This window comes from Exophiala viscosa (assembly GCF_022695815.1).
Source record: "Exophiala viscosa unplaced genomic scaffold EDD37scaffold_9, whole genome shotgun sequence".
Taxonomy (NCBI): domain Eukaryota; kingdom Fungi; phylum Ascomycota; class Eurotiomycetes; order Chaetothyriales; family Herpotrichiellaceae; genus Exophiala; species Exophiala viscosa.
The window spans coordinates 760,376-782,496 of NW_026944361.1; the positions used below are offsets into that span (position 1 = coordinate 760,376).

Here is a 22,121-nt window from a genome sequence, read left to right on the forward strand (position 1 = left end):
TTCGACTTCGGGCTGCCGCTCCGTATGGAGACCACGGGAAGTTCATCTTTCCCGCAATTGGCGCCGAGAAACCCTCTGCTAAGTGGCCACTTGATCCAATTTCCACCGGCGCAGAAATTTGGCGAGATGCTAAGCAGATGCTAAGCTCTACAAAGACATTCATGCCTTTTTCGGTCCAAAACCTACCCCTGAACGCTTTCTTCTCTACTCGAGGCTTTGCTTTTTGCTCAGCCTTTTGTGCTTGCAACCACAACAATGGAGTCACTGCTCGCCTGATCTACATCCTTGCTAGGGAAGATTTGCCATCTACCAGTCAATACGATGTGGCTGACGTTCATGACCGTATCCAAAGATTGCTATCTTCCTTCCTTTCTCAGGAGATATGACCGCCAATGCTTGTCCTCCACTGTCCTAAACTGAGACAGAAAATCCCACGATATCATTGTATCATACAATGTCGGCGTCCGGAGACAGACTTTGGTGGCTTGCATTGGTTCCATCAGGCTGATCACAATGTGGCCGCCAGGAGAGCGTGAGTCCAGAAGCAACGGCGCGTTGATATACCATCTCACTCAGTCGTGATCCATCGTTCTCTTTCTCTCTCTTTCCCAACGCACCACTAGTTTTACCAGTCACTCTTTCATTGCGAGCTCATAAGCTTGCGTCCATTCATTCAATATGCGTTCAGTTTCTCTTTTCCTTACCGCCGCTGCTGTCGGGCTGGTTGGAGCATCATGGTCGGAGGCCGACGTCACCGTTACCGTGACTTCCACTAAAACCCATACCTCCTGCCCGGTGACTACCACGACTACCATTGAGACTTGCGAAGCTCCCGGCTCTTCAACGATCGGTTCTTGGTCTGCTTATTCTACCTCGTCCAAAGGGCCGGATGGTGCAAGTTCTTCTTCGACCGGTTCCTGGTCCGCATATCCTACCTGGTCCACAGGCCCGGATGGTGCAACTACGACCACGTCCATCCCGGCTGCCTCAATAAGCAGTGCCGAGAACGCCTGGGCTTCCCAATGGAATGCACAGAAAACAAACTATAACGGTCCGTGGAACGACTGGGGTGTGTCAGAGTCCGGTGCTGGTGTGCCCGGCAAGGCTAGCTCCAGCTCAACCACAAGCTCTAGCACGGGTTACACCACTTCTGCCCCGTACGGTGGTTGGAATTCAACCACCACTTCTGGCAGCAACTCTACGAGCGCTTCATCCACGAGCACTACCTCCTCTTCCACTGGATGCGCCACATACACTCCGGAGAAGAACGCTTCCGATATCTGCAACTCTGCCTCTGACCGCTCAATGTGGTGCGACAACCTGGACATCGACACCAATGTCTACACCACTGGATACAAGACAGGCGTGACTCGTCACTACACCCTGACCATCGAGAACACCACCATGTCCTTCGATGGCACAGCACCAAAGGTTGCCTTCACCATCAACGGCCAAATCCCCGGACCAGTCATCGAGGCCAATTGGGGTGATTACGTCTCGGTTACCGTCATCAACAAACTCCAGGACAACGCCACTTCCATCCATTTCCACGGTATCCGTCAAGAGAACACCAACGACATGGATGGTGTTCCTGGTGTCACTGAATGTGCCATCGCTGGAAACGGCGGCTCCAAGACATACACATGGCTCGCATCTTCTTATGGTACTTCATGGTATCACAGCCACGCTTTCGCTCAATATGGTGATGGTGTCCGTGGTCCTATCGTCATTCATGGACCTGCTACTGCCGACTACGATATTGACATGGGAACCGTTATGATTGACGATACGTATGTTTGCTGCTCACTCTTAGCTTTTTCGTTACTGACATGACCAGATTCGCCAATGCTGTTGGCACCCAGGCCGATTTCATCACCCACTATGGACCTAGTGGTTCGTTCAACACCCTGTTCAACGGAAAGAACGTCAACCCTGTTGGCGAAGGTGGCGAGGCTTTCCAGTGGACTGTCCAGCCCTGCAGAAAGCACCGTTTCCGCATCATTAATAGGTCAGTTTGCTCTCCCAATTGGCCACAAAACCCCTAACAGCCCATGTAGCTCTTCGCAGAACATGTATGTTGTTGGCTTTGATGCCCATAACATGACAGTCATTGCTGCCGATTTCGTCCCCATCAAGCCGTACGAGACATCCACGCTCAACATCGCCATTGGCCAGAGATATGATGTTATCGTCGAGACAAATCAACCAGTCGGCAGCTATTACGTTCGTGCTGTGATCCAAACCGGATGTCCTTCTGGTGGTGCCAACACTGGTTTGGGAACGGCCAACGCCATCATGAACTACGCTGGCTCGAACTCTACTCCAGTCACGAACACACCAATCACCAATGTCACCGCTGCAGGCTGTATCGATGAGCCTCTGGCCTCTTTGGTGCCATGGGTTACTCTTTCAGCTGGCGACTCCAGCCAATTCAGCGCATCTGTGGATACCATTCCTGCCGGTCTGGTCACTCAAGTCCAAACCAGCGAGGACGGTCTCGTCTTCAATTGGTTCATCAACAACGGTGTTATTTCCGTCAACTACAGTGCACCCACTATCGGTCTCTTGGACAGCGCTGAGGGGGCCAACAACAGCGCCATCAGCAATGCCGTGGTCCTGAACGAGGCCAACACCTGGGTCTACTTCGTCATTCAAAACCAGTTCTTCGCGTCGCATCCAATGCACATTCACGGTCATGACGTGTCTGTCTTGGGTACTGGTACACAAACTTGGGATAGCTCCCTTACCAACACTTTGAACTTCGATAACCCTATGCGTCGTGACACTGTCGTGTTGCAAGGTTCCGCTGGACCTGGTAACCCGGCCGGGTACACCGTCATTGGGTGGGAAACTGACAACCCGGGTGCCTGGCTCATGCATTGCCACATTGTCTGGCACGTTGATGACGGTTTGGCGTTGCAATTCATCGAACGACCCAATGACATTGTCAGCCAGAAATACACTTCCAAGGGATCTTACAAAGAGGAATGTGCCGCCTTGGACGAGTACCAATCTGCCAACCCTCAGGCAGTCAAGCAACAAGGTGAATCCGGACTCAAGAGACGTACCACCTATGAGGCACTTGGAATGTCGGAGAACGTCCACTCCGGGTTCAAGAGACACGCCGCCCACAGCCACAAGAGATTTGCACGAAGCCACAGCTATTAGGTCTGGTGAAATGTAATTGCACGCAGCAGCAACACGGACTCGGTAATGGGAGGAGCATAGTTAATGGGAACGCATGTACGTTTAGTTCATTGCTTTCTTCAGCGTCATGTCCAAATTCGGTTCGATGTAGAACTTGAGACATCTCTTTTATGATTCTGATGTTGTAAGGGCATTGCCCATGGCCCTTGATGTTTGAACAATGTGAACACGACTTTCTTGGCTCTAGCATGACTCGGGTTCCTGTCACAAAGGACGATCAATATATTTAAGATCCGTGCTTCGATGCTAGCCTTGCCTCTTCGCTCAGCCTCGGCCTCATGCGTCTCTCCAATACTCGTCGCCTGACCCCGCCAGCCCCATCAAGTCTCATGTGGAGGGGTCCATCATCCCACCCGCCATGGGGAACCCTGCACCTCTCCATGCCTAATGAACCTTGACTCCAACTATGAGGGGATTCACAGCGCGCAAGAAGTGGCTGTTCCAACCCCGTTGATGGGAAATGTAATAAGTCACGTCGCCGGGATTTCTGGAACTTCTCTTCAGACTCAATCCCGACGTCCTACAAACAATTGGCAACATGGACAACATCCACGCCTTGCCATCGCTGGCCAGTATTCCAACATGGCGCCTCGCCGCCGTGCTGGTCTTACTGTCCCCCGTCCTCTTCGCTTTGGGTTTCTACCTCTATGTCACGCCCAACTCATTCAAAGACAGTCGGCGTAAACACCTCCCACCCGGCCCCCGCGGCCTGCCCTTCATAGGCAACTTTTTCCCACTGTCCAACGCCGAGACATTCCGCTTCCAAGCGCAAAAATGGGCCAAACAATACGGCGACGTCTTTTACACCAAGATGGGCGGCGCAGACTACATCTACCTGTCGTCTCCAACCGCCGTCAAGGAACTCATGGACAAGAAATCCGGCATCTACTCATCGCGCCCTCCCGCGCCACTAGCCAGCGACGTCGCCTCCGCGGGCCGTCGACAACTCTTCATGCCATACGGTCCGAAATACCGTGTCGTCCGCAAGATCGCGCACAGCCTGCTCAACATCTCCATCTCGACAAGTTACCAGCCCGTCCAGGACGTGGAGAGCAAGCAATTGATGTACGACCTGCTGCACGACCCGATCCACTTCTACGACCATAACAGACGCTACTCGAACAGTGTGATCATGACCGTCGCGTACGGCCACCGCATGGCGGACTGGGATAACCCGCTCACGAAGAAAATCTACAGTGTCGTGAACAATCTGCAGGTGTTCTCGGCGCCGGGTGCGTTTCTGGTCGACACGTTCCCCACGCTCCAGCACTTTCCGCAGTGGATGTTTGGCAATTGGCGCAAATTCGGCGAGAAGTGCTTCAACCATGACTCCAGGGTGTACTTGGGTCTCTGGGGCGATTTGAAGAAGGAGGTTGACCAAGGGAAAGCAAACCCTTGTTTCGCCAAGGACTTCTATCTGAGTGACCCCGCGAAGGTCGGACTCGATGAACTCCAGGCCGCGTACCAGACTGGCGGACTTGTCGAGGCCGGGTCCGAGACGACCAGCGCGTACTTGAATTCATTCATTCTCAATATGACGGCAAATCCGCATGTCATGAGGAAAGCTCAAGAGGAGGTCGATCGGGTGGTCGGACCCAATAGGCTGCCAAGTTGGGAGGACGAGCCGAATTTGCCGTACCTTCGGGCTATCATCAAGGAGTTGCTCCGGATGAGACCACCAAATAAGTTCGGCATGCAGCATTATACGACCGAGGACGACTGGTATGAGGGATATTTCATTCCCAAGGACACGGTCGTTGTGCTGAACTGGTGGTAAGTTACGAACGTCCCACAAAACAGATGATTTCGATACTGATACGATGTTTGAACAGGCACATAAACTACGACCCAGCACACTGGGACCAGCCCGAGAAATTCATGCCCGAACGTTTTCTGGGCTACGACCTCCCAGCAGCAGCGTACATCAACATCGCCGACCCGAATGAGCGGGACCACTACTCCTACGGTGCTGGAAGACGCATTTGTCCAGGTGTACACGTCGCCGAGAAGTCTTTGTACTTGAACATTGCGCGGGTGCTGTGGGCGTTTGACATCGCGAAGAAAGTTGGGTCGGACGGCAAAATCGTCGAGCCTGATGCTTCGATGGTTCCTGGTTGGATGACTATTCCGGTGCCGTTTGAGTGTGATATTCGTGTTAGGGATGAGAAGAAGAAAGCGTTGATCGATCAGATTTGGAAAGAAGCGAAGAAGGAACTGAAGGAGTGAGATTGCATATAGAACTTTCGGGAGTCAAGGCGGTTTATGAGCATAGGCAGATGCGACGCTCAGCTCCTTACGTTACTTGACTGTATGAAAGGCCTTGCTAAGACATTTGCTACTATCACGCACCCATACCTCGTGATCTGGGTGTGCAAAGCCAGGAGAGAACTTCGCCTCCATATTTGCCTAGTTAGGAAAGTGGAGGCGCAATGTGGGAGTGAGATAGTCAATGTTTCCAATGATTCTAACCATGCCACAATCCACAACAATGCCATGCTTGACGCATGTTGAATACGGCTTTACGCTTCATGAACGGCGGGGCTCGTGTCCGTCAAATCTGCGTTGTTAGGTCTGTCGGCTTGATCGCTTCGTTCTTCGCAGAGAGCGATGCAAGGCTTTCCTGCGACGTCAGCCTCGTCTTTCCTGTTTGAGCTATACTCATATTCCACGTTCTGCGTTTTGCAACTTCGACGGGAATTCTCTTTGAACCTTAGTACCTCCCACGACTCGGTTCTATGGTGCATAATATTTGTCCCACCTGGATCCGTATGACCACTATCTACACCTGCTTCTCGGGCTGCACCTCAATCTGCCGAGCTTCGTCAATCACCACATCATTCTGCTCTTCATTCCGGTCACCACTCTGTGTGTTGAGAATCCCATACAGCTTCTTGAGATGCCCCTCAGTACGTCGGATCTCACTCTCGATATCCGACCTCGCCGCAAAACGGTACCGAAGTTTCATAATCAACGCCGCGACCAGCACAAACGCGAACTGTGTCAAGGGTCCCCATTGATTGACCGCAAAGTATGCCCCGCTCACAAGATCCTTCCTGATAAAGCCTTCGATCCAGACAATGACCAGTATCAAAACAACAGGCGATGCGACCATTGCAAAAACCAAGACACACAGAATCAGTAAGTCGAGACAGAGACGGGCACGGCTGGTCCATGCTCTCGCCGACGTTGACAGGCTGAACGCATTCCTTGCATGATCCATGATGCTTGACCATATCGCCTGGTGCTCCCTCCACAGACGCTTAGGCTGGTGGACGGGGATATTGGTGACACTCGGCACCACCGTGACCAGCAGCAGGAAAACATTGCATGCGACCGTCACGAATATCGCATTGTAGACGAGTTGTCGTCTGTATTCGTCATCGGCCAGGTGGTCCCATGTCGAATGCACGTCCGTGAACCGTCCCGAGTCCTCCATTTGCATGGTCGCGGTCAGTCGCGAAGGTACTCGAAGGGCCGAGGTGGTGTTGAAGCAAGGATTGAAGCAAAGCTCGCCCAGCTCGGTGAGCGTGCCTGTGTCGGTGAAAATTGACCATATCGTACTGTTCCAATTGCCGTGCCAAACCCTGGAATTCCAACCCGGATTTTGCATGTTCTCCTTGAGCGACATTCCCACTGCGGGAGGAATACAGAACGAGTATTGTGGTAGGGTGTAGAACAGGCGCGGCCAGAGGAGCAGAGAGCATATTGCGCCTGCGAACATTATTGCGCTCCAGATACTGACTAGCAGGTATCGTAGACGATTCCCCCGGACGGCGCTGGACCAGCATTGCATTGGGAGGACAACGAGAAAACCCGTCACCGTGATCGCGAGGAGTGCGTCGACATCCAGATCCATGGATGCCGGCTGGACCCAAACATTTTGGGAGTTGGTCACCAGTCTCGGATATTTGGCCTTGAACGCGCTCATTACTGTAGAGTTGTACGTTGCATTGGATACCAGCGGGATGTCGACCCACTCACCCGGACTCACTGGTGACTGTCTGGCCCTGAGGACGAAGGTGTGGATGGCAGCTGTGGCGGCATATGTATAAGAGGCACCCAGAAAGACTTTATTCATCCAACCATGATGTTGCGTCACGAAGCATGCTGCTAGGAGACAGTAGTAGAATGTTCGTGGGAGAGCGCCATATCTGTCTGTCAGTGGATAGACGCAGGTCACCTGCTGTGCGATGAAAGGCGGTAGATCTGGTGAGAACAAGGACATGTTGAGCAAGGCGTTGTAGTTGGTAGGTGCAAGAACAGTTTGTATGTGCGCGGTGTTTGCCTCTGCATATAAGACGCTAAAAGGAAGAGGACGTTCTTGCTCGCCTTGATGAAGTAGCTTTTCGATAACGGTCTAACTTCGATCATGGACATTGATGGGGTTCGAGAAGAGAACACGGCTCTGATGTGCACAGGCCATAGGTGCGTCCATGTGTGTTTTGGGGCGGACGCACGGACAATTTAGAGGTCATTGTGCTGTGAATTCCCCGTTCAACCAGAAATAAAGATACCTGTCAGTCAACCTTGCTTCAGTGGGCAAGAAGACGCTACCTAGGTAGTTGGTGGAAGGCACGACTTGCTGCCTTGTCATCATCATGGTTGACCGGTCATTCACTACCACTATATGGCGGATTGTAAAGCAGGAGAAAAGACAAATCTTGTCGCGACAAGGGTCTTTTGGGTGACGGCGTCCTGGTTGTGAAGTGCCAATCAATAAGCCCAAACTCTGCTCTGGCCAGTCGCATCCGTTGTTCCTCGCGCATTCATGCTGCCATACCAAAGCCTCAGCCCTATCATAATGGCAGCCACAAAGAAACTGCAGCCTGCACAGGTGAAATTCCCGGTAGGATAGCCACTGGCCGCTTCATCAGCCTCCCAGATCCACTGAGCGATAATTTGCCCGATACCCGCACAAGAGTTATGCAGAGCAATGGCAAATGGGATGGTCAACAAACTCGGCGTATTGCAAGTCACCCAGTTCGTCATTGACGGCGCAGCCGGAAAAGCACCGCACGCCGCCAGACACAGACAGCCATAACGCTTGACGTAGGCATCGTGTGGAAGCAGTCCGGCTGCTAGCCATCCTGTACCACCAACAAGTGAGGCAATTGTGACGGTCCAACCTCGAGCATTGAAGCGATCAGCAATATAGGATATGGTGATTGCGCAGACGAAACCTACGCACCATGGCGGGACGGTGAGTAGTTGGGCTTGGATCGAGGTGTAGCCGAGGCCTTTGACGATGGTCGGGGTGAAGAAAGTAAAGGAGCCCTGCGGGACAACGTCGGCGATCTGACGTTCGTGTTAGCGTGACGGAATCACTTCCGGAAGAAGGGAAATGCTTACATAGGCAATATAATGTGCAAGCATACGTGGGTTGAAGAATGTCTCCAATATCTCTCGTCGAGAAGCATGAGATCTGTTGTAGCCACCACCTCGTTCGACAAGACGGTCTTCTGCGAAGCGTTTGTCCTCGGGGGATAACCAGCGAGCTCGAGCGGGGTAGTCGGGTAGAAAGCAGAAGAGTACGAAGGCGCTGACGATCGTGATGATGCCCTCAATGATGAAGAGCCATCTGAAGCCTTGTAATCCCCCAGCACCATTGATGTGTCCGACACCGTAGGCAATGGAACCACCAAAAGCTCCGGCAAGGTTGCAGAAGGCCACCACAAGGGCGATTCGTAGGGCACGTTCGTTGAAGCGATACCAGATAGTGATGAAGTACACGATACCTACGACTCAAGTAAGTCATCTGCACTCGTCACTGGCGTGAGACATTGCTTACCAGGGAAGAACCCCGCCTCAAACACTCCGATCAGGAACCGCAGGCCAAGGACAGTGGCATAGTTGTGCACGCCCGCGAAGCCAATTGTCAATGCACCCCATGCCAAAAGGAGAAATGCCAACCACATTGAAGGACGAACGTAGTGCTTCATGACCCAGTTCGAGGGCACTTCAAACAGAGCGTACGCCAGAGAGAACAAGGTTACTGTGATGGCATAGTCACTGGCTGTCATGCCTGTCTGCTGGAGTAGGTCGTCGCCTGTCTCGGAGTTGAGGACTTTCGAGTTGCCAATGTTGCCTCGATCGAGGAAGTTGAGGAGATAGACCCAGCAACATAGTGGGAGGATGCGAAGGTCGATCCTCCGGTTGAGCTTCTTGTTGCGTTGTACAAGGTCTTGGTCATTGTCGATACTCGACGGAGGAGAGGCGTCTAAGGGAATCTGGGACTGTTCAGCGCAGTTGTTCAAGCAAAGATGTGTGGTCCTTACCTCAAGGCCCTTCGTTTCGAGGTGCTCAGTGGGCGGCGATGGCTTTTCCATGGTCGCGGCTAGTCTGGTGCGGTGTTTGGGTCTGGTGGAAATATTGTCACCCTGGAAAGAGGAGAGATGAGACAGGTGAAGTCATCTTTATAAGAACAACCAGTACACCGCAGCGGCATAGGCAGTCGGTCGGTTCCCGCTCCGTAATGCCCGCTTACAGGCTATCAGCAGACAGGAGGACATTGGTATACCCGTAATTTCTTTTCGACGGTGCATCTCAACTCATTCACCGGCCTCAGGCTTGTAATTTGAATGATGTGGATGCTTGCCGACCTTGACCCCTGTGCAAAGTGCGGGGTATGGGGCATGGGTTCATAGCCGGACCAGTAGACTGTAAGACGTAACTTGTCTAGAGTCCATCAAGGCTTGCGTGATTGGCCTTGCAAAAGCCGGCAGTTCTGGAAGTACAAAAGGGCTGGGTAATGGCACTCAGGTGGTCCAGTCGCGGGGATGCGGAGTTTGACCGTTACCAAGGCCAGTATCCAAGTCGTACGCGCGCCAACATGAATTCGCTTCCAAGGAATCAAAAGTCTTACAGATATGATGAATGGTCAAGACTGTCAAAGGTCATCTCTGCCGCTTCCGAGGGCAATCCTGCTCCGAAGAGAGCTTGCCAGTCAGATCCGAAGGCGCCTGCACTTCCAAGGCTATCATTGTCATCGACCCAAGAGACAAAATTAGGGTCGCTATGTACTCCCTGAGAGTTTGCAGGGGATTGTGTAAGTGGCTGCGGATCGGCCCACAACATAGACTGCCTCTTGAACTGTATGAGCAAGTCTTCATAAAGCCGTAGGATTGCCTCGGCACTGGACCAATACTGAGACAATGCAGATATGACGGGCAGAATCCGCTCCAGGTCATTTTGTGCTTGAATGGCAAGGACAGCCACTCCATCTTTGGCCGCAGTCCGTGCCTCGTGGCTGACTTGAATAGTTATGGCCAACAGTGAAGTAAGGCCAGTGATCCAGCAACTGCCGAGTCGATCGATTGACACAATGCCATCAAAGATTTTTGAGATGGAGGAGGCTGCTCTATGACATGTCCTTGAAGAATTTGTTTCTTGGATGCCTTTCATTGTAGGGAACAGCGTTCGTGACAGCCGGTGTAGTTTCAACAGTGCTAGGTTGTAATGCATTTGAAGCTGCAGTGCCCAAAATGTAGGATTCGACGTGTTTGTGAGGTGGGCCGGAAGATGCAGATACCACGAAACGAGCCGTTGGTCGAGATTCCCTTGGGCGATTGTGAACTGGTCTGGCGCGGAACGGTATCTCTGCACGGCCCCAGGGCTCGAGAGCTTCATTATCGAGAGAATGATGGTGCACAAGTTGGAGTTCTGTACACAAAAGTCAAGGTCGACTTTAGCATTTCGATTCCCGTCTTGCTCAATAAGATCGTCCTCATCCAGCGGTGGTTGATCAATCTCATCCAGGTCGATCATCGAAGGCCGCCCATGGTGTAAGCTGGCGAGGACTTCAGTCTGGAAGACTGTCCACCAGATTCTCCTGTATATCCTCCGATCATCGACAGGCATCAAGCTGGGCGCGTCGGCGGACAGATTCCGATGCATGCCCAGGCCGAAGGCCGTGCGACAGGCAATCCCTGCCCAAGAGTATGCGTTTGAGCTTACGTCGTCTGCCCCTTCGAAATGCCATGTAAAGAGCAAAGCTGCCTGAACCATGTGCATTCGATCGTTCTCATACCGCAAATCGAATAGGGCTTTGGCTCTTCGGAAAAGAACCATTTTGACAAAGGACCTCGATGATACAATATTCGGGTGCTGACTAACATGGGCACCCGCCAGTAACACTGCCTGGAACAGTAGAAGAGGAGGAGGGTTTGTGAGATCACTGTACGCACTTCTGAACGCAAATTCGTCCACGACTGGAAATCCCGGATGAACCTTCTCAAAGAACGAGTCTATAAGGTCGTCGCGAACGTCTTTAGACGGTAAAGAGCTGATGTCGCTGGCAAAAGATTGAGAATGCCACTTGACCTGGGGCATGCTCGATGTTGGCTTCCATGGTAGTGTCGGCCGGATTGCCGGGAATGGCAGATGCAACGTCGAACTTTCATTCCCACTGAAGTATGCTTCTTCATTGACAATCTGCGCCAGGTTCGCTATGGGATTTCCCACATACGCAATACGCATAACGCCCTTTTCATGGAATATCTCCCAATTGGACTTGTTGACGCTATGGTGGTAGAACCGTGTTAGCGCGGTCTTTGCCAGTGTGTCTTCCACCATGTCGGCTTCTGTAGGCACTATCGGTTGCGCGTTTCCACCTCTTTCTTGTGGGCTTGATCGCTCCAATCGGTCCTGACGACTTGGTGAGCCTTCATGGGCCGCAGGGAGAGACACCGACGTCGCCCGCCGGGACGTCGTGGCCGGTGTGGTATTGGCAGAAGATCTCGGGGGTTGCTTGGTCTTACGGGCTCTGCGCCTGGCCTTGTGCTCTTCAGCGAGCCGGAAGCTAGGTTGCAGTTAGTCTGTACATGCGTGTGTGCCGAACAATGATCCATCCGAGGTATTAATCTCATGAAGCACCGGCCTTACCTGCATTCGGCGCCAATAGTGAGGCATGCCAAACATGGCGGACCATTGTCAAGGTCACATCGGACCTTGCGCCTGTAGCAGGCGTCACACGCCATTAGGAATGGGCTTTTTGTGACGGTCGAGACGCCACCAAGTGACACGAGACTCTCGTCTGCTCACTACCCTGTACACTGCACCCGAGGGCAGATGCTAATGTGCATGCTTCTACCATGCAGCCATGGGGAAGTTCGGGTGGACCGAGTCTTGAACCGTCGCGATAACGATCCGACGACAGTGCGCTTGACCTTCCCTACATGGAGATCAGCGCCTGAGGTTGCTGCCGTAGAGGGCCGAAGGCTTGACCACCCTTGGTATGGCTACTGCATTGTTGTCATGACCTCCCAGTGTACTGAGCATCGTGGATATGAGGACAATCTGCCCTAGGCTTGTCCCAGGGATTACAGGATTTGCTTCAAACTATTGCTTTGTGAAAGTTGCCAACATGACACCCGTAATTCGCTCTTCGGCTCCACCGACCCTTGTTTAACAACAGGGTTCACCATTATTAATCGGTAGCCAGCTTCAGTCCGGTAGATCCGGCAGCAGATACTTCTAATACCTAGCCGGACTCGCCGGCTGACCTAATAGTATCTGACAACACTTAAAAGCCTCGATGCATCATGTCTTGCCGTCTTCCCCTGCCACATACTCTAAGAGAGACACCACCGTTGACCCTGATACATCATGCTTGACATCTTCAGTCTCGCCGGCCAGACGGCCCTTGTGACAGGCGGAGCCCGCGGCATTGGCCGAGCTATTGCTATAGGGTTGGCCGAGGCAGGAGCAGACATTGTCTTAGTGCTAGTAAGTCGAATCCTGTGCCATGAAGATGCAAGTACTGACAGGCACCAGCGTGACACTTCACAGACCCAGACCAAGTCGATGATTGAGGCAATGGGTCGAAAGTGTTGGACTTACGCGGCCGACCTTCGCAATGTCCAAGCTGTTAGCAACATCATTGCCACAGTGACAGCCGAGCATAACTTTCAGATATTGGTCAATGTTGCCGGGATTCAGCGGCGCGTTGCAGCCCAAGACTTTCCACAAGAAGTGTATGATGAGGTTTTGCAGGTCAATCTTGGTGCCACCTTCGCCCTCTGCCGAGACGCTGGAAGGTATTGGCTTGAACAGGGCATTGCGGGCCGTATCATCAACACTGCCAGTTTGGCGTCTTTTCAAGGTGCCATCAACATGGCAGCGTATTCTGCCAGTAAAGGTGGAGTTAATCAACTCACAAAAGCCCTTAGCAATGAGTGGGCTTCTCGAAGAATCAGGGTCAATGCCATTGCCCCTGGGTAAGAACTCACTGGAGGGACGAAGTGTGCGTTACATGGGGACTGACAGCACTTTGCAGATACATTGCCACTGACATGAATGTCGACACACGAACGAATGCGGATACAACATACTACGATTCCATAACCACGCGCATTCCACAGGGACGATGGGGAAATCCAGATGAATTTAAAGGACCGGCAATCTTTCTGGCCAGTCAAGCAAGCTCATATGTCACGGGCGAAACAGTCGTAGTAGATGGTGGATGGATGGCTAGGTGAGGAAATTCGACATATATCCCTACATATCCTGGAGGTATCTTCAACGGCGATACTGTTTATGCATACGTATTGATGAGACTATCAAAGAACTCTGCGACTGCGACAACCTCTTCATCCGAAATTCGATATCGGAGTCGGACAACAAGTCTTCAATCCTCGTGTCAAAGATACTCGACAGCTTCATGCTCCAGACCCCCGACTCTTTTCCGTTCCACTCTTTTATTTACCAGGAGTCGTGTTCTCAGAAATTGTCACCTCCGCGTGCTCTCCTTTGTGGCTCTCGATGTGCATCAGCTCGGCGGCCTTGGGATCATCCAATGCGTGGGGTACGAGCTGATCACCAAACAGCTCATCCATCTGCTCAAGAGATTTGCCCTTGGTCTCCGGGTAGAAGATGAAGACTACCACGGCCGAGAATACGTTGCTGCAGATGAAGAAGATGTAGTACTTATAGCCGATGTTGGCAAAACCGATGGGAGAGACTTGGGAGAACATGACCATAACGGCGTAATTGACGACCGAAGAGATGGAGAACCCAATCGACCGAATCTGCATGGGGAAGATCTCGACTGGGTAAATCCAAGAAATCGGACTGGCAAGGTTTGTCAAGCATTTGTGCTTTGGGCAAGGAACCGTTCACTCACCCATATGTGGCAGAATATACAATCGAGTATATGAAGAGCATTGCGATGCCAGCTGCTCCTGCTGCAGCATTTCCGGTCTTCTGATTCAGGCTGGTCAGGCCAGTGAGGACGCTCAATATGATCGCAAGTCCGACATTTCCACCCCAGAGCATCTTGATTCGTGGGAGACGATCGAGGTAGATCATGGCAACAAAGCATGAAATAGGACCAGCGAAGCCATAAATTCCGGTGAGAAGGAGGGGCCTGTCTGTTGAAAAGCCGAGATTCTTGATGAAAGTGTTCACTGTCATTCGGTCAGTTTCGCTTGGTTACAGTACCAGCATTGCACTCACGGTAAAAGTTCACAACAGTAATACCCGAGAGCGAGACCCCGATCCAAACACCACAGGCGAGCAATACACGTCGCCTCCAAGACGGCTTGGTGAAGACATCCTTGTAAGATCGAACCGTCTGTTCCTTCTCGGCCAGAATCTGGTCTCGCATCTCCTGGAACTCACGTTGGATGAAGACGGAATTTTGCCCAGTGAAGTGGAGCTTTCTGACCAACTCGAAGGCGAGGTCTTCCTGGCCTTGCTCGATCAACCATCGTGGCGACTCTGGTAGGAACGGTGCGGCGCAGAACACCAGCGAAGCGAAGAGGACTTGGACAGAGAGAGGAAAACGCCATTGGAATGACGTCTTGGAGAAAGATGCACCATATCCGACCCAATTTGCCACGACGTACCCAAGGGCGGTCATGATGGATTCGACACTCATGAGAAAGGCTCTCTCATGGGGCGGTGCGATCTCAGCCTGCGCTGTGTCAGCATTGTCTGCACAGAAGTCGAATGGAAAGCTTCATATACCTGGTAGACAGGCACTACCATGGTCAAAACACCGATAGCAAAGCCAATGATCAGGCGACCGACGATGAGCATTGGGGTCGAAACAGCGCCGGCCTGGAGAGCTGCACCAACAATGCCAAAGGCTGCACCGACCATCATTGACTTTTTGCGTCCCCATTTGTCGTTGACGGGCGCTGCCACACCTGCTCCAACAGCCGCGCCAGCTTGCAACATGGCCACGATTGTCCCGATGATGGATGAAGTGGGGTTGTTGAAGTAATTCAGAAATTGGGTTTGCGCAATGGTGTCCGTGATGATACCTGCGACTGATCAGACCTGCCGATGCGATTGTCCAAGCAACCTACCACTGTCATATCCGAACATCAGACCTGACACCCCTGCTACCCCGGCGCAGAGCACCATGTACCAGAAACTGGACGAAGCGACATCGAGACCCATAACTGCAGCAGGTATACCTCTGCGGGGGAACGATCGAAGCGAGAAGGATCGATGTGTGATAGGTCAAATTGTGGTGGTAGGCATCTGGAATATGGGCTCGCTGTACTTATACACCACGCATGAAGAAGGAATCTTCCGTTTTGGGACATTCTCCGGCGGAAGATCGTGTCTCCTGATGCGGAGAGACAGATTCACCTATTGCGGAGGCTCCAGAGAACTATTGACAAGCGTGGCAAAACAGACAAGCGGCACGGGGACTGCGATATCAGGTTGAAATACCGTCAACTAGACTGTTATCAGATTAGGCGGAGTGGAACCTGTCAAGACGGCACAGGAGTGGAGGTCCCCCAATTGCGGATGGACAACATTGGAGAGCTCGGCAAAACGGCATAACCTGTCACTCTCTGGTCTCCGGTGGACATTTGACCCTATCCTTCCGCTATTTACCTAGGTACTCAGCATGTGTGGCACGGTCCTGCTCACCGCCAGCAAGATGCGTACCACCGGCGACATGACCACTCCTCGAACTATGATGGGCCCTAGAATGCTTTCAAAGGTTGATACGTTGTGAACGGTAAGATCATCTGCTCGGATCTCCCGCTTTCTGGATCCATACTCTCATATCACTTGGGCCACGATTCCCCCATGCAAAATATGGGATGAATTTCAGGTCCACAGACACCCCATCGTCCTTTTCGTGGTCTGCTTCGTCACGAGACGACCGAGGGTTTTGAGGTACCTTCAAAGCCCAACCACGGGTCTTCAAGGCAACCATCGATTTGCCGTTAATATCCATTTCAAAATCCTCAATCTTGGCTGAAGGATCAATTCGCGCGAGTCGAAGGTCCTTGAGTGCCGGGTCTTGGTCGACGGACTCAATCGCGTAGATGAAAGGGCCACGTCGCAGCGTGATGCAATTTCTGTTCTGGTGCACAAGTGGATGTGATTCGAGTTTTTGCGGTGCCATGGGAACAGTGAATTCCACGAAATCTTGTGTGTTATAAGTGCGTGCAGGGAGTGAAATGTATCCATCCTGCATTTCAGCGTTGGTTGCTTGTCCATTCACTGTAATCTGCAAAGCTTGAGTCAGTCCAGGTTCCGTCTTTTTGGTCAGGGGCATACCTCATGTTGTTTGGCCCAGCCAGGTATACGGAGTCGCAGAATCGTCTTCTCTTCGGAGTTCTCAGTGACAGAGAAAGTCGTCTTACCGCTCCAGGGCCACTCCGTTTCCACCTTCCATAATGTCTTGCCTGCACGAACTGTTCCTCCAACGTACGTATGCACAGTTAGACGAACAGCTTTGTCGGATTCGTCCAAGCCGTACAGATAGCCACCCAGGGAATTGAGGGTCCGGCAGATGTTTGAAGGACAGCAGAACACTTTGAACCAGTCACTGCGGCTGTGCGAACAGTCCACTGTCGCCAACGGGTTGTCGTAATTGAAAGACTTGCCATCAAGGCTGAGTCCCGCAAGCATGGCATTATACATGGACAATTCGAGGATGTCTGCCACTGCTGCCTCGGCCTTGACCTTCAATTTCCGCTGAGCCAAGTACATCACGCCAATAGCTGCACATGTTTCGGCGTACGAAGTCTCGTTCGGGAGGTCGTACTCAGGGCCGAACCCTTCGTAGATATGGACGCTGCCGATGCCGCCAGTGACATACATTTTACGGTCGACCATGTTGCTCCAGAGTCGGTCTACAACTTCGAGGTAGCTTGTATCACCTGCTGCAAGAGCGACGTCCACAACAGAAGAGAGCCAGTACATGGCTTGCACTGAATGTCCGACAATTTCATGCTGTTCTCGGATGGGAAGATGTGCTTGCATGTGCCAGTAACAGCGAGGTCGGGGCCAGTAATATGGGAAGAAGGTCTTCGGATCATCGCCTCTCCTGAGCGCAGCAATATCCCAAGCATGGCCTTCACGCGGGGCGTCGGTTCGACCTCGCTCCTCGATAAAGAATTTGGCCAGGTCAACCAATCGTTGGTCGCCAGTAATGTCGTAGAGGCGCATCAAAGCTAGCTCAATTTCTTGGTGACCAGGGTAGTCAAGCAATTTGTCCTCGCCGAAAACCTTCTGCAGTAGCTCAACGTAGCTTTGCATGGCTGCGAGAAACTTGTCATCATTAGGCTGTCCTGATGTGAGATGATGCGTGATGGCTGCCTCCAGGATATGGCCACCTCCGTACAATTCTAGATTGTGTGCCAGGCTAGACCATCGCCTTCCTGGTTGGACTAGGGTGTGATAAATTCCAATGTAGCCGTCGTCTTGTTGTGCTTTGATGATCATGTCTATGCCCTCGTCGACCCTGTCTCGCATTTCAGGATTCTCTTCGTGGTATAAAGCGTACGATGCGGCTTCCACGTATTTGCCAACGTCGCTATCCCACAAAATGTCAGGAGTTACGCCATTGTCGCCTGGCTTCCACGTAAGTCGCATAGCATCCCATTGTCCGTATGACCTGAGCTTCTGGTGAATGATTTCCAGGCTTTGTTTTCGAGAAACTTTGATGATGTCGTCCCAGAAGTCCGATTTGATCTGGACATCCGTGAAAGGTATTGAGTTCGCCATGCTGCTGTGATGTGCCTGGTGAAAGCATACCACAAGAAATGTTCCTTACGAAGACGAAACTTGACATCGGAGTGGTCAAGCCATCTACCATTGAGATAGAGTTGTGGCAAGATCCCGGTGTTTAGGTCCACCCACAGATGAGCGATTGTCTCCACATACTCTAGTCAGGGTCTCCGGATTATGATGGCAGAAGTCTACTCGCCATCGGATACAATTCTTCTCCATTGGTTGGCTGAGGACTGTGCTTTAGCGGACAGGGCACCTATTACGGTAACAAGATAGACCCTTTCAGAACTCGATCTCTCGGGATCCACACAAGTAAGCAGCTTTCATTGCGACTTGGGACCTCTGGACAGGCGACACCCCTACTGTGCTATACTACTTCGGAAGAGGCAATCCTGTGTGGAAGTGAGAACCCTGCAGTCAGTGTACCTTCCCGAGACGGACACACGCGTCCTTCGGCCAGCCACCATCACTTATGATGGCTGATGATCTCCTCGACCCAGCGACGAACGGCCACACAGCTGGGACATGTCTCTCTGCCTGCTTCGACGTCTGTGACGTTCTCATCACAAGTCAACGAGAATCGATACCTTGAGTACTTGAGGTTTCTTATACTGTCATACATGGGACTCATTGAGGGCATAACATTGCAGCGACCTTGAGAGAAGAGATGTTTCGTAGTCGAGCACCTCAAACCTCCCTAGACTAAAGAAAGTGGTACTTCAGCGACTTCTTGTGGAGCTTCTCATTCAGCACGTGTTCACTCAACTCTGCTGCCTTGCAGATTCCGTTTCACTTCGTACAAGCAAGACCTTAGTCTGCGCCTCTCCACTTGCTCATCATTTCCTCGCCTCTGTGTCTTTCAGATCGGCTCACTGCTCGACTGTCATGTCTCTGTTGAGAGTCAACCCTGGTTAGCCGACGGTGTTCAGACGTTCAGCATTCCGAAGCCGCCAGCGGTCATTGGTGGTTCCCCGTCTTTGCGGCAGATGAGCTTGTGATTCTTCCAATTCGAGCGCTGGCATTCCTGGTCGCAGTACCAAGCTTCTTTGCAACGGCCGCATTTCATGAGAGATCGTGGGTTGAGGTCCTTGTTGATTCGGCCGCAGTAGAAGCAGCTAGGATAAACTGTGTTAGGTTACTGTCCATCAAAGTAGGGCACGCGGTGAAATACCTAGCTTGATGGAAGTCTCGTGCCTCGCCATTTCGATAATGATCGAGAGCAGCGAGAAATTGTGCCTTCCCTGGATCCCGAAAGCCTAGATCTCCAATAGGAAGCCGGTATCCAGGATAGCTTGCTGTCTTGTTGGCCGCCTCGCGAAGGTAGGTGATGTTCTCCGGGGAGATATTTGCACCCATTGTCATCATGACTGCTCCCAGTATCACAGTAGGATATACGCCGTACAAGGGGTCCTTCTTCTGACGGTATTCTTGAAACAACTCAACACTGATGTTGTTGATGTTCTCCAGGAATTGATCCTTGGTCATGTCTTCGATGAAACGGTCCAGCTGATCTTGCTCGATGATGTTGTATTTGGCCTTGAGTATCTGCTCCATGGCATGATTGACATCTCCCATGAGATCCCGATCGGTGTCCCCTTCGAACATCCCTATTCGATGCATTAGTGAAACACAACCTCATCATCAAGAATGAATGCTTACGATGCCCCCAACGACCCATGATTTCGACAGGTGATTGAGCAAGATCGTTCGTGGATGGTGGCGGCGGATGATGAACGAAGGTGGAGGGTCGAAGATTAGGGACCACGGTAGATTTGTCGTACAAGAGGAATGAGATGGAAATGAAATAGAGGGATGATGAAGGCGGGTACGAAGGAAGAAAGCTGGGAAACAATAAAGAAGTGAAATGAAGGAAGGTGATAATAGGCACAGTGAAGTTCCTTTTCTGCCGGGCACAAAGGGAGTTTACGATTAACTCATAATGAAACGTTGTTGCTTCCTCCAGTTACGAAATCACCAAGAAGCAGAATCGTGCAAGCCTGTCACGATTCACTGTCATTGTCACTGCCTTATTTATTCCGCGCTGAATCGTCGATGGAAGAAAAGCTCCGCATTAATGTCAATACACCACATTTTCTCAATATCAGCTGTCAAGACACCGGGCTGCCTTGGTCGCTCTTGGTTTCGTGAATCTAAAGGAGCAATTGCCCGGCCACCACGAGAACGACGGCAGCGACTTGGGGACCGGCCGTCACTGCAGCTCCAGTAAAGGTGGCGATAGGGGCACCAGTGCTAGCAGATGTGGTTGACTCAATTGATGCAACTGAGACTGAAGAAGTTGTAGTCACCGGCTCCGACGTTGAAGCTGAGGCTGACGTACTTGCGGATGTTGTGGCGGCTCCGGTGACGGTCATCCCGGCCTGGTATGTCGTACTCGTGCCGGTGCAGCTTTCCCCTGGAGGGCAGCATTTCAAGCTGCCAGCGGTGTTGATGAAGCAGTACTCTCCCGCGTCACAGTAATCACCCTCATCGTCACAGCAGACTGACCCTGGTGGCATACATTTAACGCCACATTGAACGTCGCCCGGTGAGCAGCAAGCAGTGGTCTCATTGGCAAAGGACCAGCAAAACGCGCCTGGATCGCAGAAATACCAGTGGGTGGCGCCAGGGACACAACAGTCGCTGCCTGCGACAAGACACCCCCCTCCACAAGTCACTTGATCGGATGTACAGCCCTGACGAGGCATGAGGTTATGCAAGAGCTGGCGATGAGACTTGAGATGGGACATGCCCGGAGGCTTCGACGCAGAGACCACTGCTACGATGGCCCCAAGGAGTACGGGCCTGCAGATTGAGGAGACGTGCATGATGGACAGTAGAATGCAAGTATTTTGTTTGTTTTGTGTGTTGAGAAAAAAGGAATCAACTTTGTTTCTTAGAAGAGGAATGAAGGAATCGAAGGAATCCCACCTATACTCCATTGTCCTTTATATAGGCCAGAGACCGGTAGAGCTCGTATTGGTGTGAGCGAGACAGGCAGCGGAGAGGAGAGTCGACCCTTGTTGTGAACTGCTCTCGCAGATGATGAAACCCCTTTCCGTCAAAGTCTAAACAGTTTTTGGACAGGCAAGGACACAAAAACAAAGAACAAATGCTGCACTCCCCACTACTCAGTCGAGGGAATCGATACCACTTTCGTATTCGGATCCTGTCCTCGTGTTTGTGGGCGACATCGCGTCGTGTTTGTCTTCCAGCCCCCGTGTCTCAGGCGGTTCTACCCATGTGGTTGGAGGAGAGGTGGTTTAGCGAAGGAAGCTGAATGCAGGTGAGTAAAAGCGCATCTTCTGCACCAAGCTCGCTAATCCGGTGATGTTGAGACTTGTGATCTGCAGAGACACCATCCCTTACAGTGATCATGACCGTACGTTGAGTATGTTGAGAAATGTCGGGTGAGCTTCTTCAAGGCTGGAAATCTGCTTGCATGCCGGCCTCGCGGGTCCTTCCAATCTGCTCAGGAATGGAAAAGCATCGTCGATACGAAACAGACTTGGCAGCTGGAACAGTCAAGTCGAAGGCTTGCAGAATAAGAGACTCCCATCAATTCCTAGACGTCAGTGGATGTTGTTGCCGACTGGCCATGAAGGAAACACCATCAACACGAAGTACATATGGCAGCTGGAAATAGTAACGTCAAAGGCTTGAGAACGAGGAATTTTCGTCGATCTCAGAAAAGTAGATATCAACTCCGGCCAGGCACAAAGGAGGAAGCACCACCGGACTGATCCGCAGACATACCTCGTGTTCCTCAAATGACTTAACCGACCTCGTATTTCATTAGTTTCTAGACCCCAAACTATTCTCTTGGCCTATTTCTTGACACATCACAGGGACTTTTGCAACTTCCAAAGAAAGCCTCCTGCAAGGATCGGCACCAGAGATCATAAGTCCACGTAGATGTGCTCCATTATTGTCGG

General features: G+C 51.8%; 10 protein-coding genes across 10 annotated transcripts; 3 read left to right on the forward strand and 7 right to left on the reverse strand.

Moving 5' to 3' along the window:
• Nucleotides 1-566: 566 nt before the first annotated feature.
• Nucleotides 567-3,453, forward strand: EDD37DRAFT_580955 (Cupredoxin). The gene is made up of 3 exons (XM_062814415.1): nt 567-1,790; nt 1,838-2,008; nt 2,058-3,453. The coding sequence occupies exons 1-3, from the start codon at nt 679-681 to the stop codon at nt 3,166-3,168; spliced, it is 2,394 nt and encodes a 797-aa protein (XP_062667900.1). The 5' UTR covers nt 567-678; the 3' UTR covers nt 3,169-3,453.
• A 58-nt stretch (nt 3,454-3,511) lies between these two features.
• Nucleotides 3,512-5,463, forward strand: EDD37DRAFT_503229 (cytochrome P450). The gene is made up of 2 exons (XM_062813515.1): nt 3,512-4,980; nt 5,040-5,463. The coding sequence occupies exons 1-2, from the start codon at nt 3,746-3,748 to the stop codon at nt 5,431-5,433; spliced, it is 1,629 nt and encodes a 542-aa protein (XP_062667901.1). The 5' UTR covers nt 3,512-3,745; the 3' UTR covers nt 5,434-5,463.
• Nucleotides 5,464-5,844: 381 nt separating this feature from the next.
• Nucleotides 5,845-7,676, reverse strand: EDD37DRAFT_503212 (uncharacterized protein). The gene has a single exon (XM_062813513.1). The coding sequence runs from the start codon at nt 7,430-7,432 to the stop codon at nt 5,987-5,989; it is 1,446 nt and encodes a 481-aa protein (XP_062667902.1). The 5' UTR covers nt 7,433-7,676; the 3' UTR covers nt 5,845-5,986.
• On the reverse strand, nt 7,677-9,799 carry EDD37DRAFT_503211 (retrograde regulation protein 2). The gene is made up of 4 exons (XM_062813512.1): nt 9,483-9,799; nt 8,996-9,434; nt 8,557-8,942; nt 7,677-8,502 (listed from the first exon to the last, which is right to left on the reverse strand). The coding sequence occupies exons 1-4, from the start codon at nt 9,531-9,533 to the stop codon at nt 7,921-7,923; spliced, it is 1,458 nt and encodes a 485-aa protein (XP_062667903.1). The 5' UTR covers nt 9,534-9,799; the 3' UTR covers nt 7,677-7,920.
• Nucleotides 9,800-12,307, reverse strand: EDD37DRAFT_503216 (fungal-specific transcription factor domain-containing protein). The gene is made up of 2 exons (XM_062813514.1): nt 12,088-12,307; nt 9,800-12,004 (listed from the first exon to the last, which is right to left on the reverse strand). The coding sequence occupies exons 1-2, from the start codon at nt 12,180-12,182 to the stop codon at nt 10,066-10,068; spliced, it is 2,034 nt and encodes a 677-aa protein (XP_062667904.1). The 5' UTR covers nt 12,183-12,307; the 3' UTR covers nt 9,800-10,065.
• A 503-nt stretch (nt 12,308-12,810) lies between these two features.
• On the forward strand, nt 12,811-13,682 carry EDD37DRAFT_652370 (uncharacterized protein; the record flags this gene model as incomplete). The annotated part of the gene is made up of 3 exons (XM_062818445.1): nt 12,811-12,930; nt 12,979-13,421; nt 13,481-13,682. 3 exons carry the CDS (start codon nt 12,811-12,813, stop codon nt 13,680-13,682), a joined length of 765 nt encoding a protein of 254 aa, XP_062667905.1.
• A 219-nt stretch (nt 13,683-13,901) lies between these two features.
• Nucleotides 13,902-15,609, reverse strand: EDD37DRAFT_566999 (sugar transporter; the record flags this gene model as incomplete). Its single annotated transcript, XM_062814121.1, has 5 exons — nt 13,902-14,274; nt 14,327-14,609; nt 14,659-15,118; nt 15,172-15,470; nt 15,516-15,609. 5 exons carry the CDS (start codon nt 15,607-15,609, stop codon nt 13,902-13,904), a joined length of 1,509 nt encoding a protein of 502 aa, XP_062667906.1.
• A 290-nt stretch (nt 15,610-15,899) lies between these two features.
• Nucleotides 15,900-18,243, reverse strand: EDD37DRAFT_684009 (uncharacterized protein). Its single transcript, XM_062819858.1, has 2 exons — nt 16,732-18,243; nt 15,900-16,681 (listed from the first exon to the last, which is right to left on the reverse strand). Exons 1-2 carry the CDS (start codon nt 18,181-18,183, stop codon nt 16,190-16,192), a joined length of 1,944 nt encoding a protein of 647 aa, XP_062667907.1. The 5' UTR covers nt 18,184-18,243; the 3' UTR covers nt 15,900-16,189.
• Nucleotides 18,244-18,910: 667 nt separating this feature from the next.
• On the reverse strand, nt 18,911-20,019 carry EDD37DRAFT_667858 (uncharacterized protein). Its single transcript, XM_062819309.1, has 3 exons — nt 19,849-20,019; nt 19,361-19,796; nt 18,911-19,304 (listed from the first exon to the last, which is right to left on the reverse strand). Exons 1-3 carry the CDS (start codon nt 19,865-19,867, stop codon nt 19,115-19,117), a joined length of 645 nt encoding a protein of 214 aa, XP_062667908.1. The 5' UTR covers nt 19,868-20,019; the 3' UTR covers nt 18,911-19,114.
• A 320-nt stretch (nt 20,020-20,339) lies between these two features.
• Nucleotides 20,340-21,014, reverse strand: EDD37DRAFT_611519 (uncharacterized protein; the record flags this gene model as incomplete). The annotated part of the gene is made up of 1 exon (XM_062815291.1): nt 20,340-21,014. The coding sequence occupies one exon, from the start codon at nt 21,012-21,014 to the stop codon at nt 20,340-20,342; it is 675 nt and encodes a 224-aa protein (XP_062667909.1).
• Nucleotides 21,015-22,121: the final 1,107 nt, after the last annotated feature.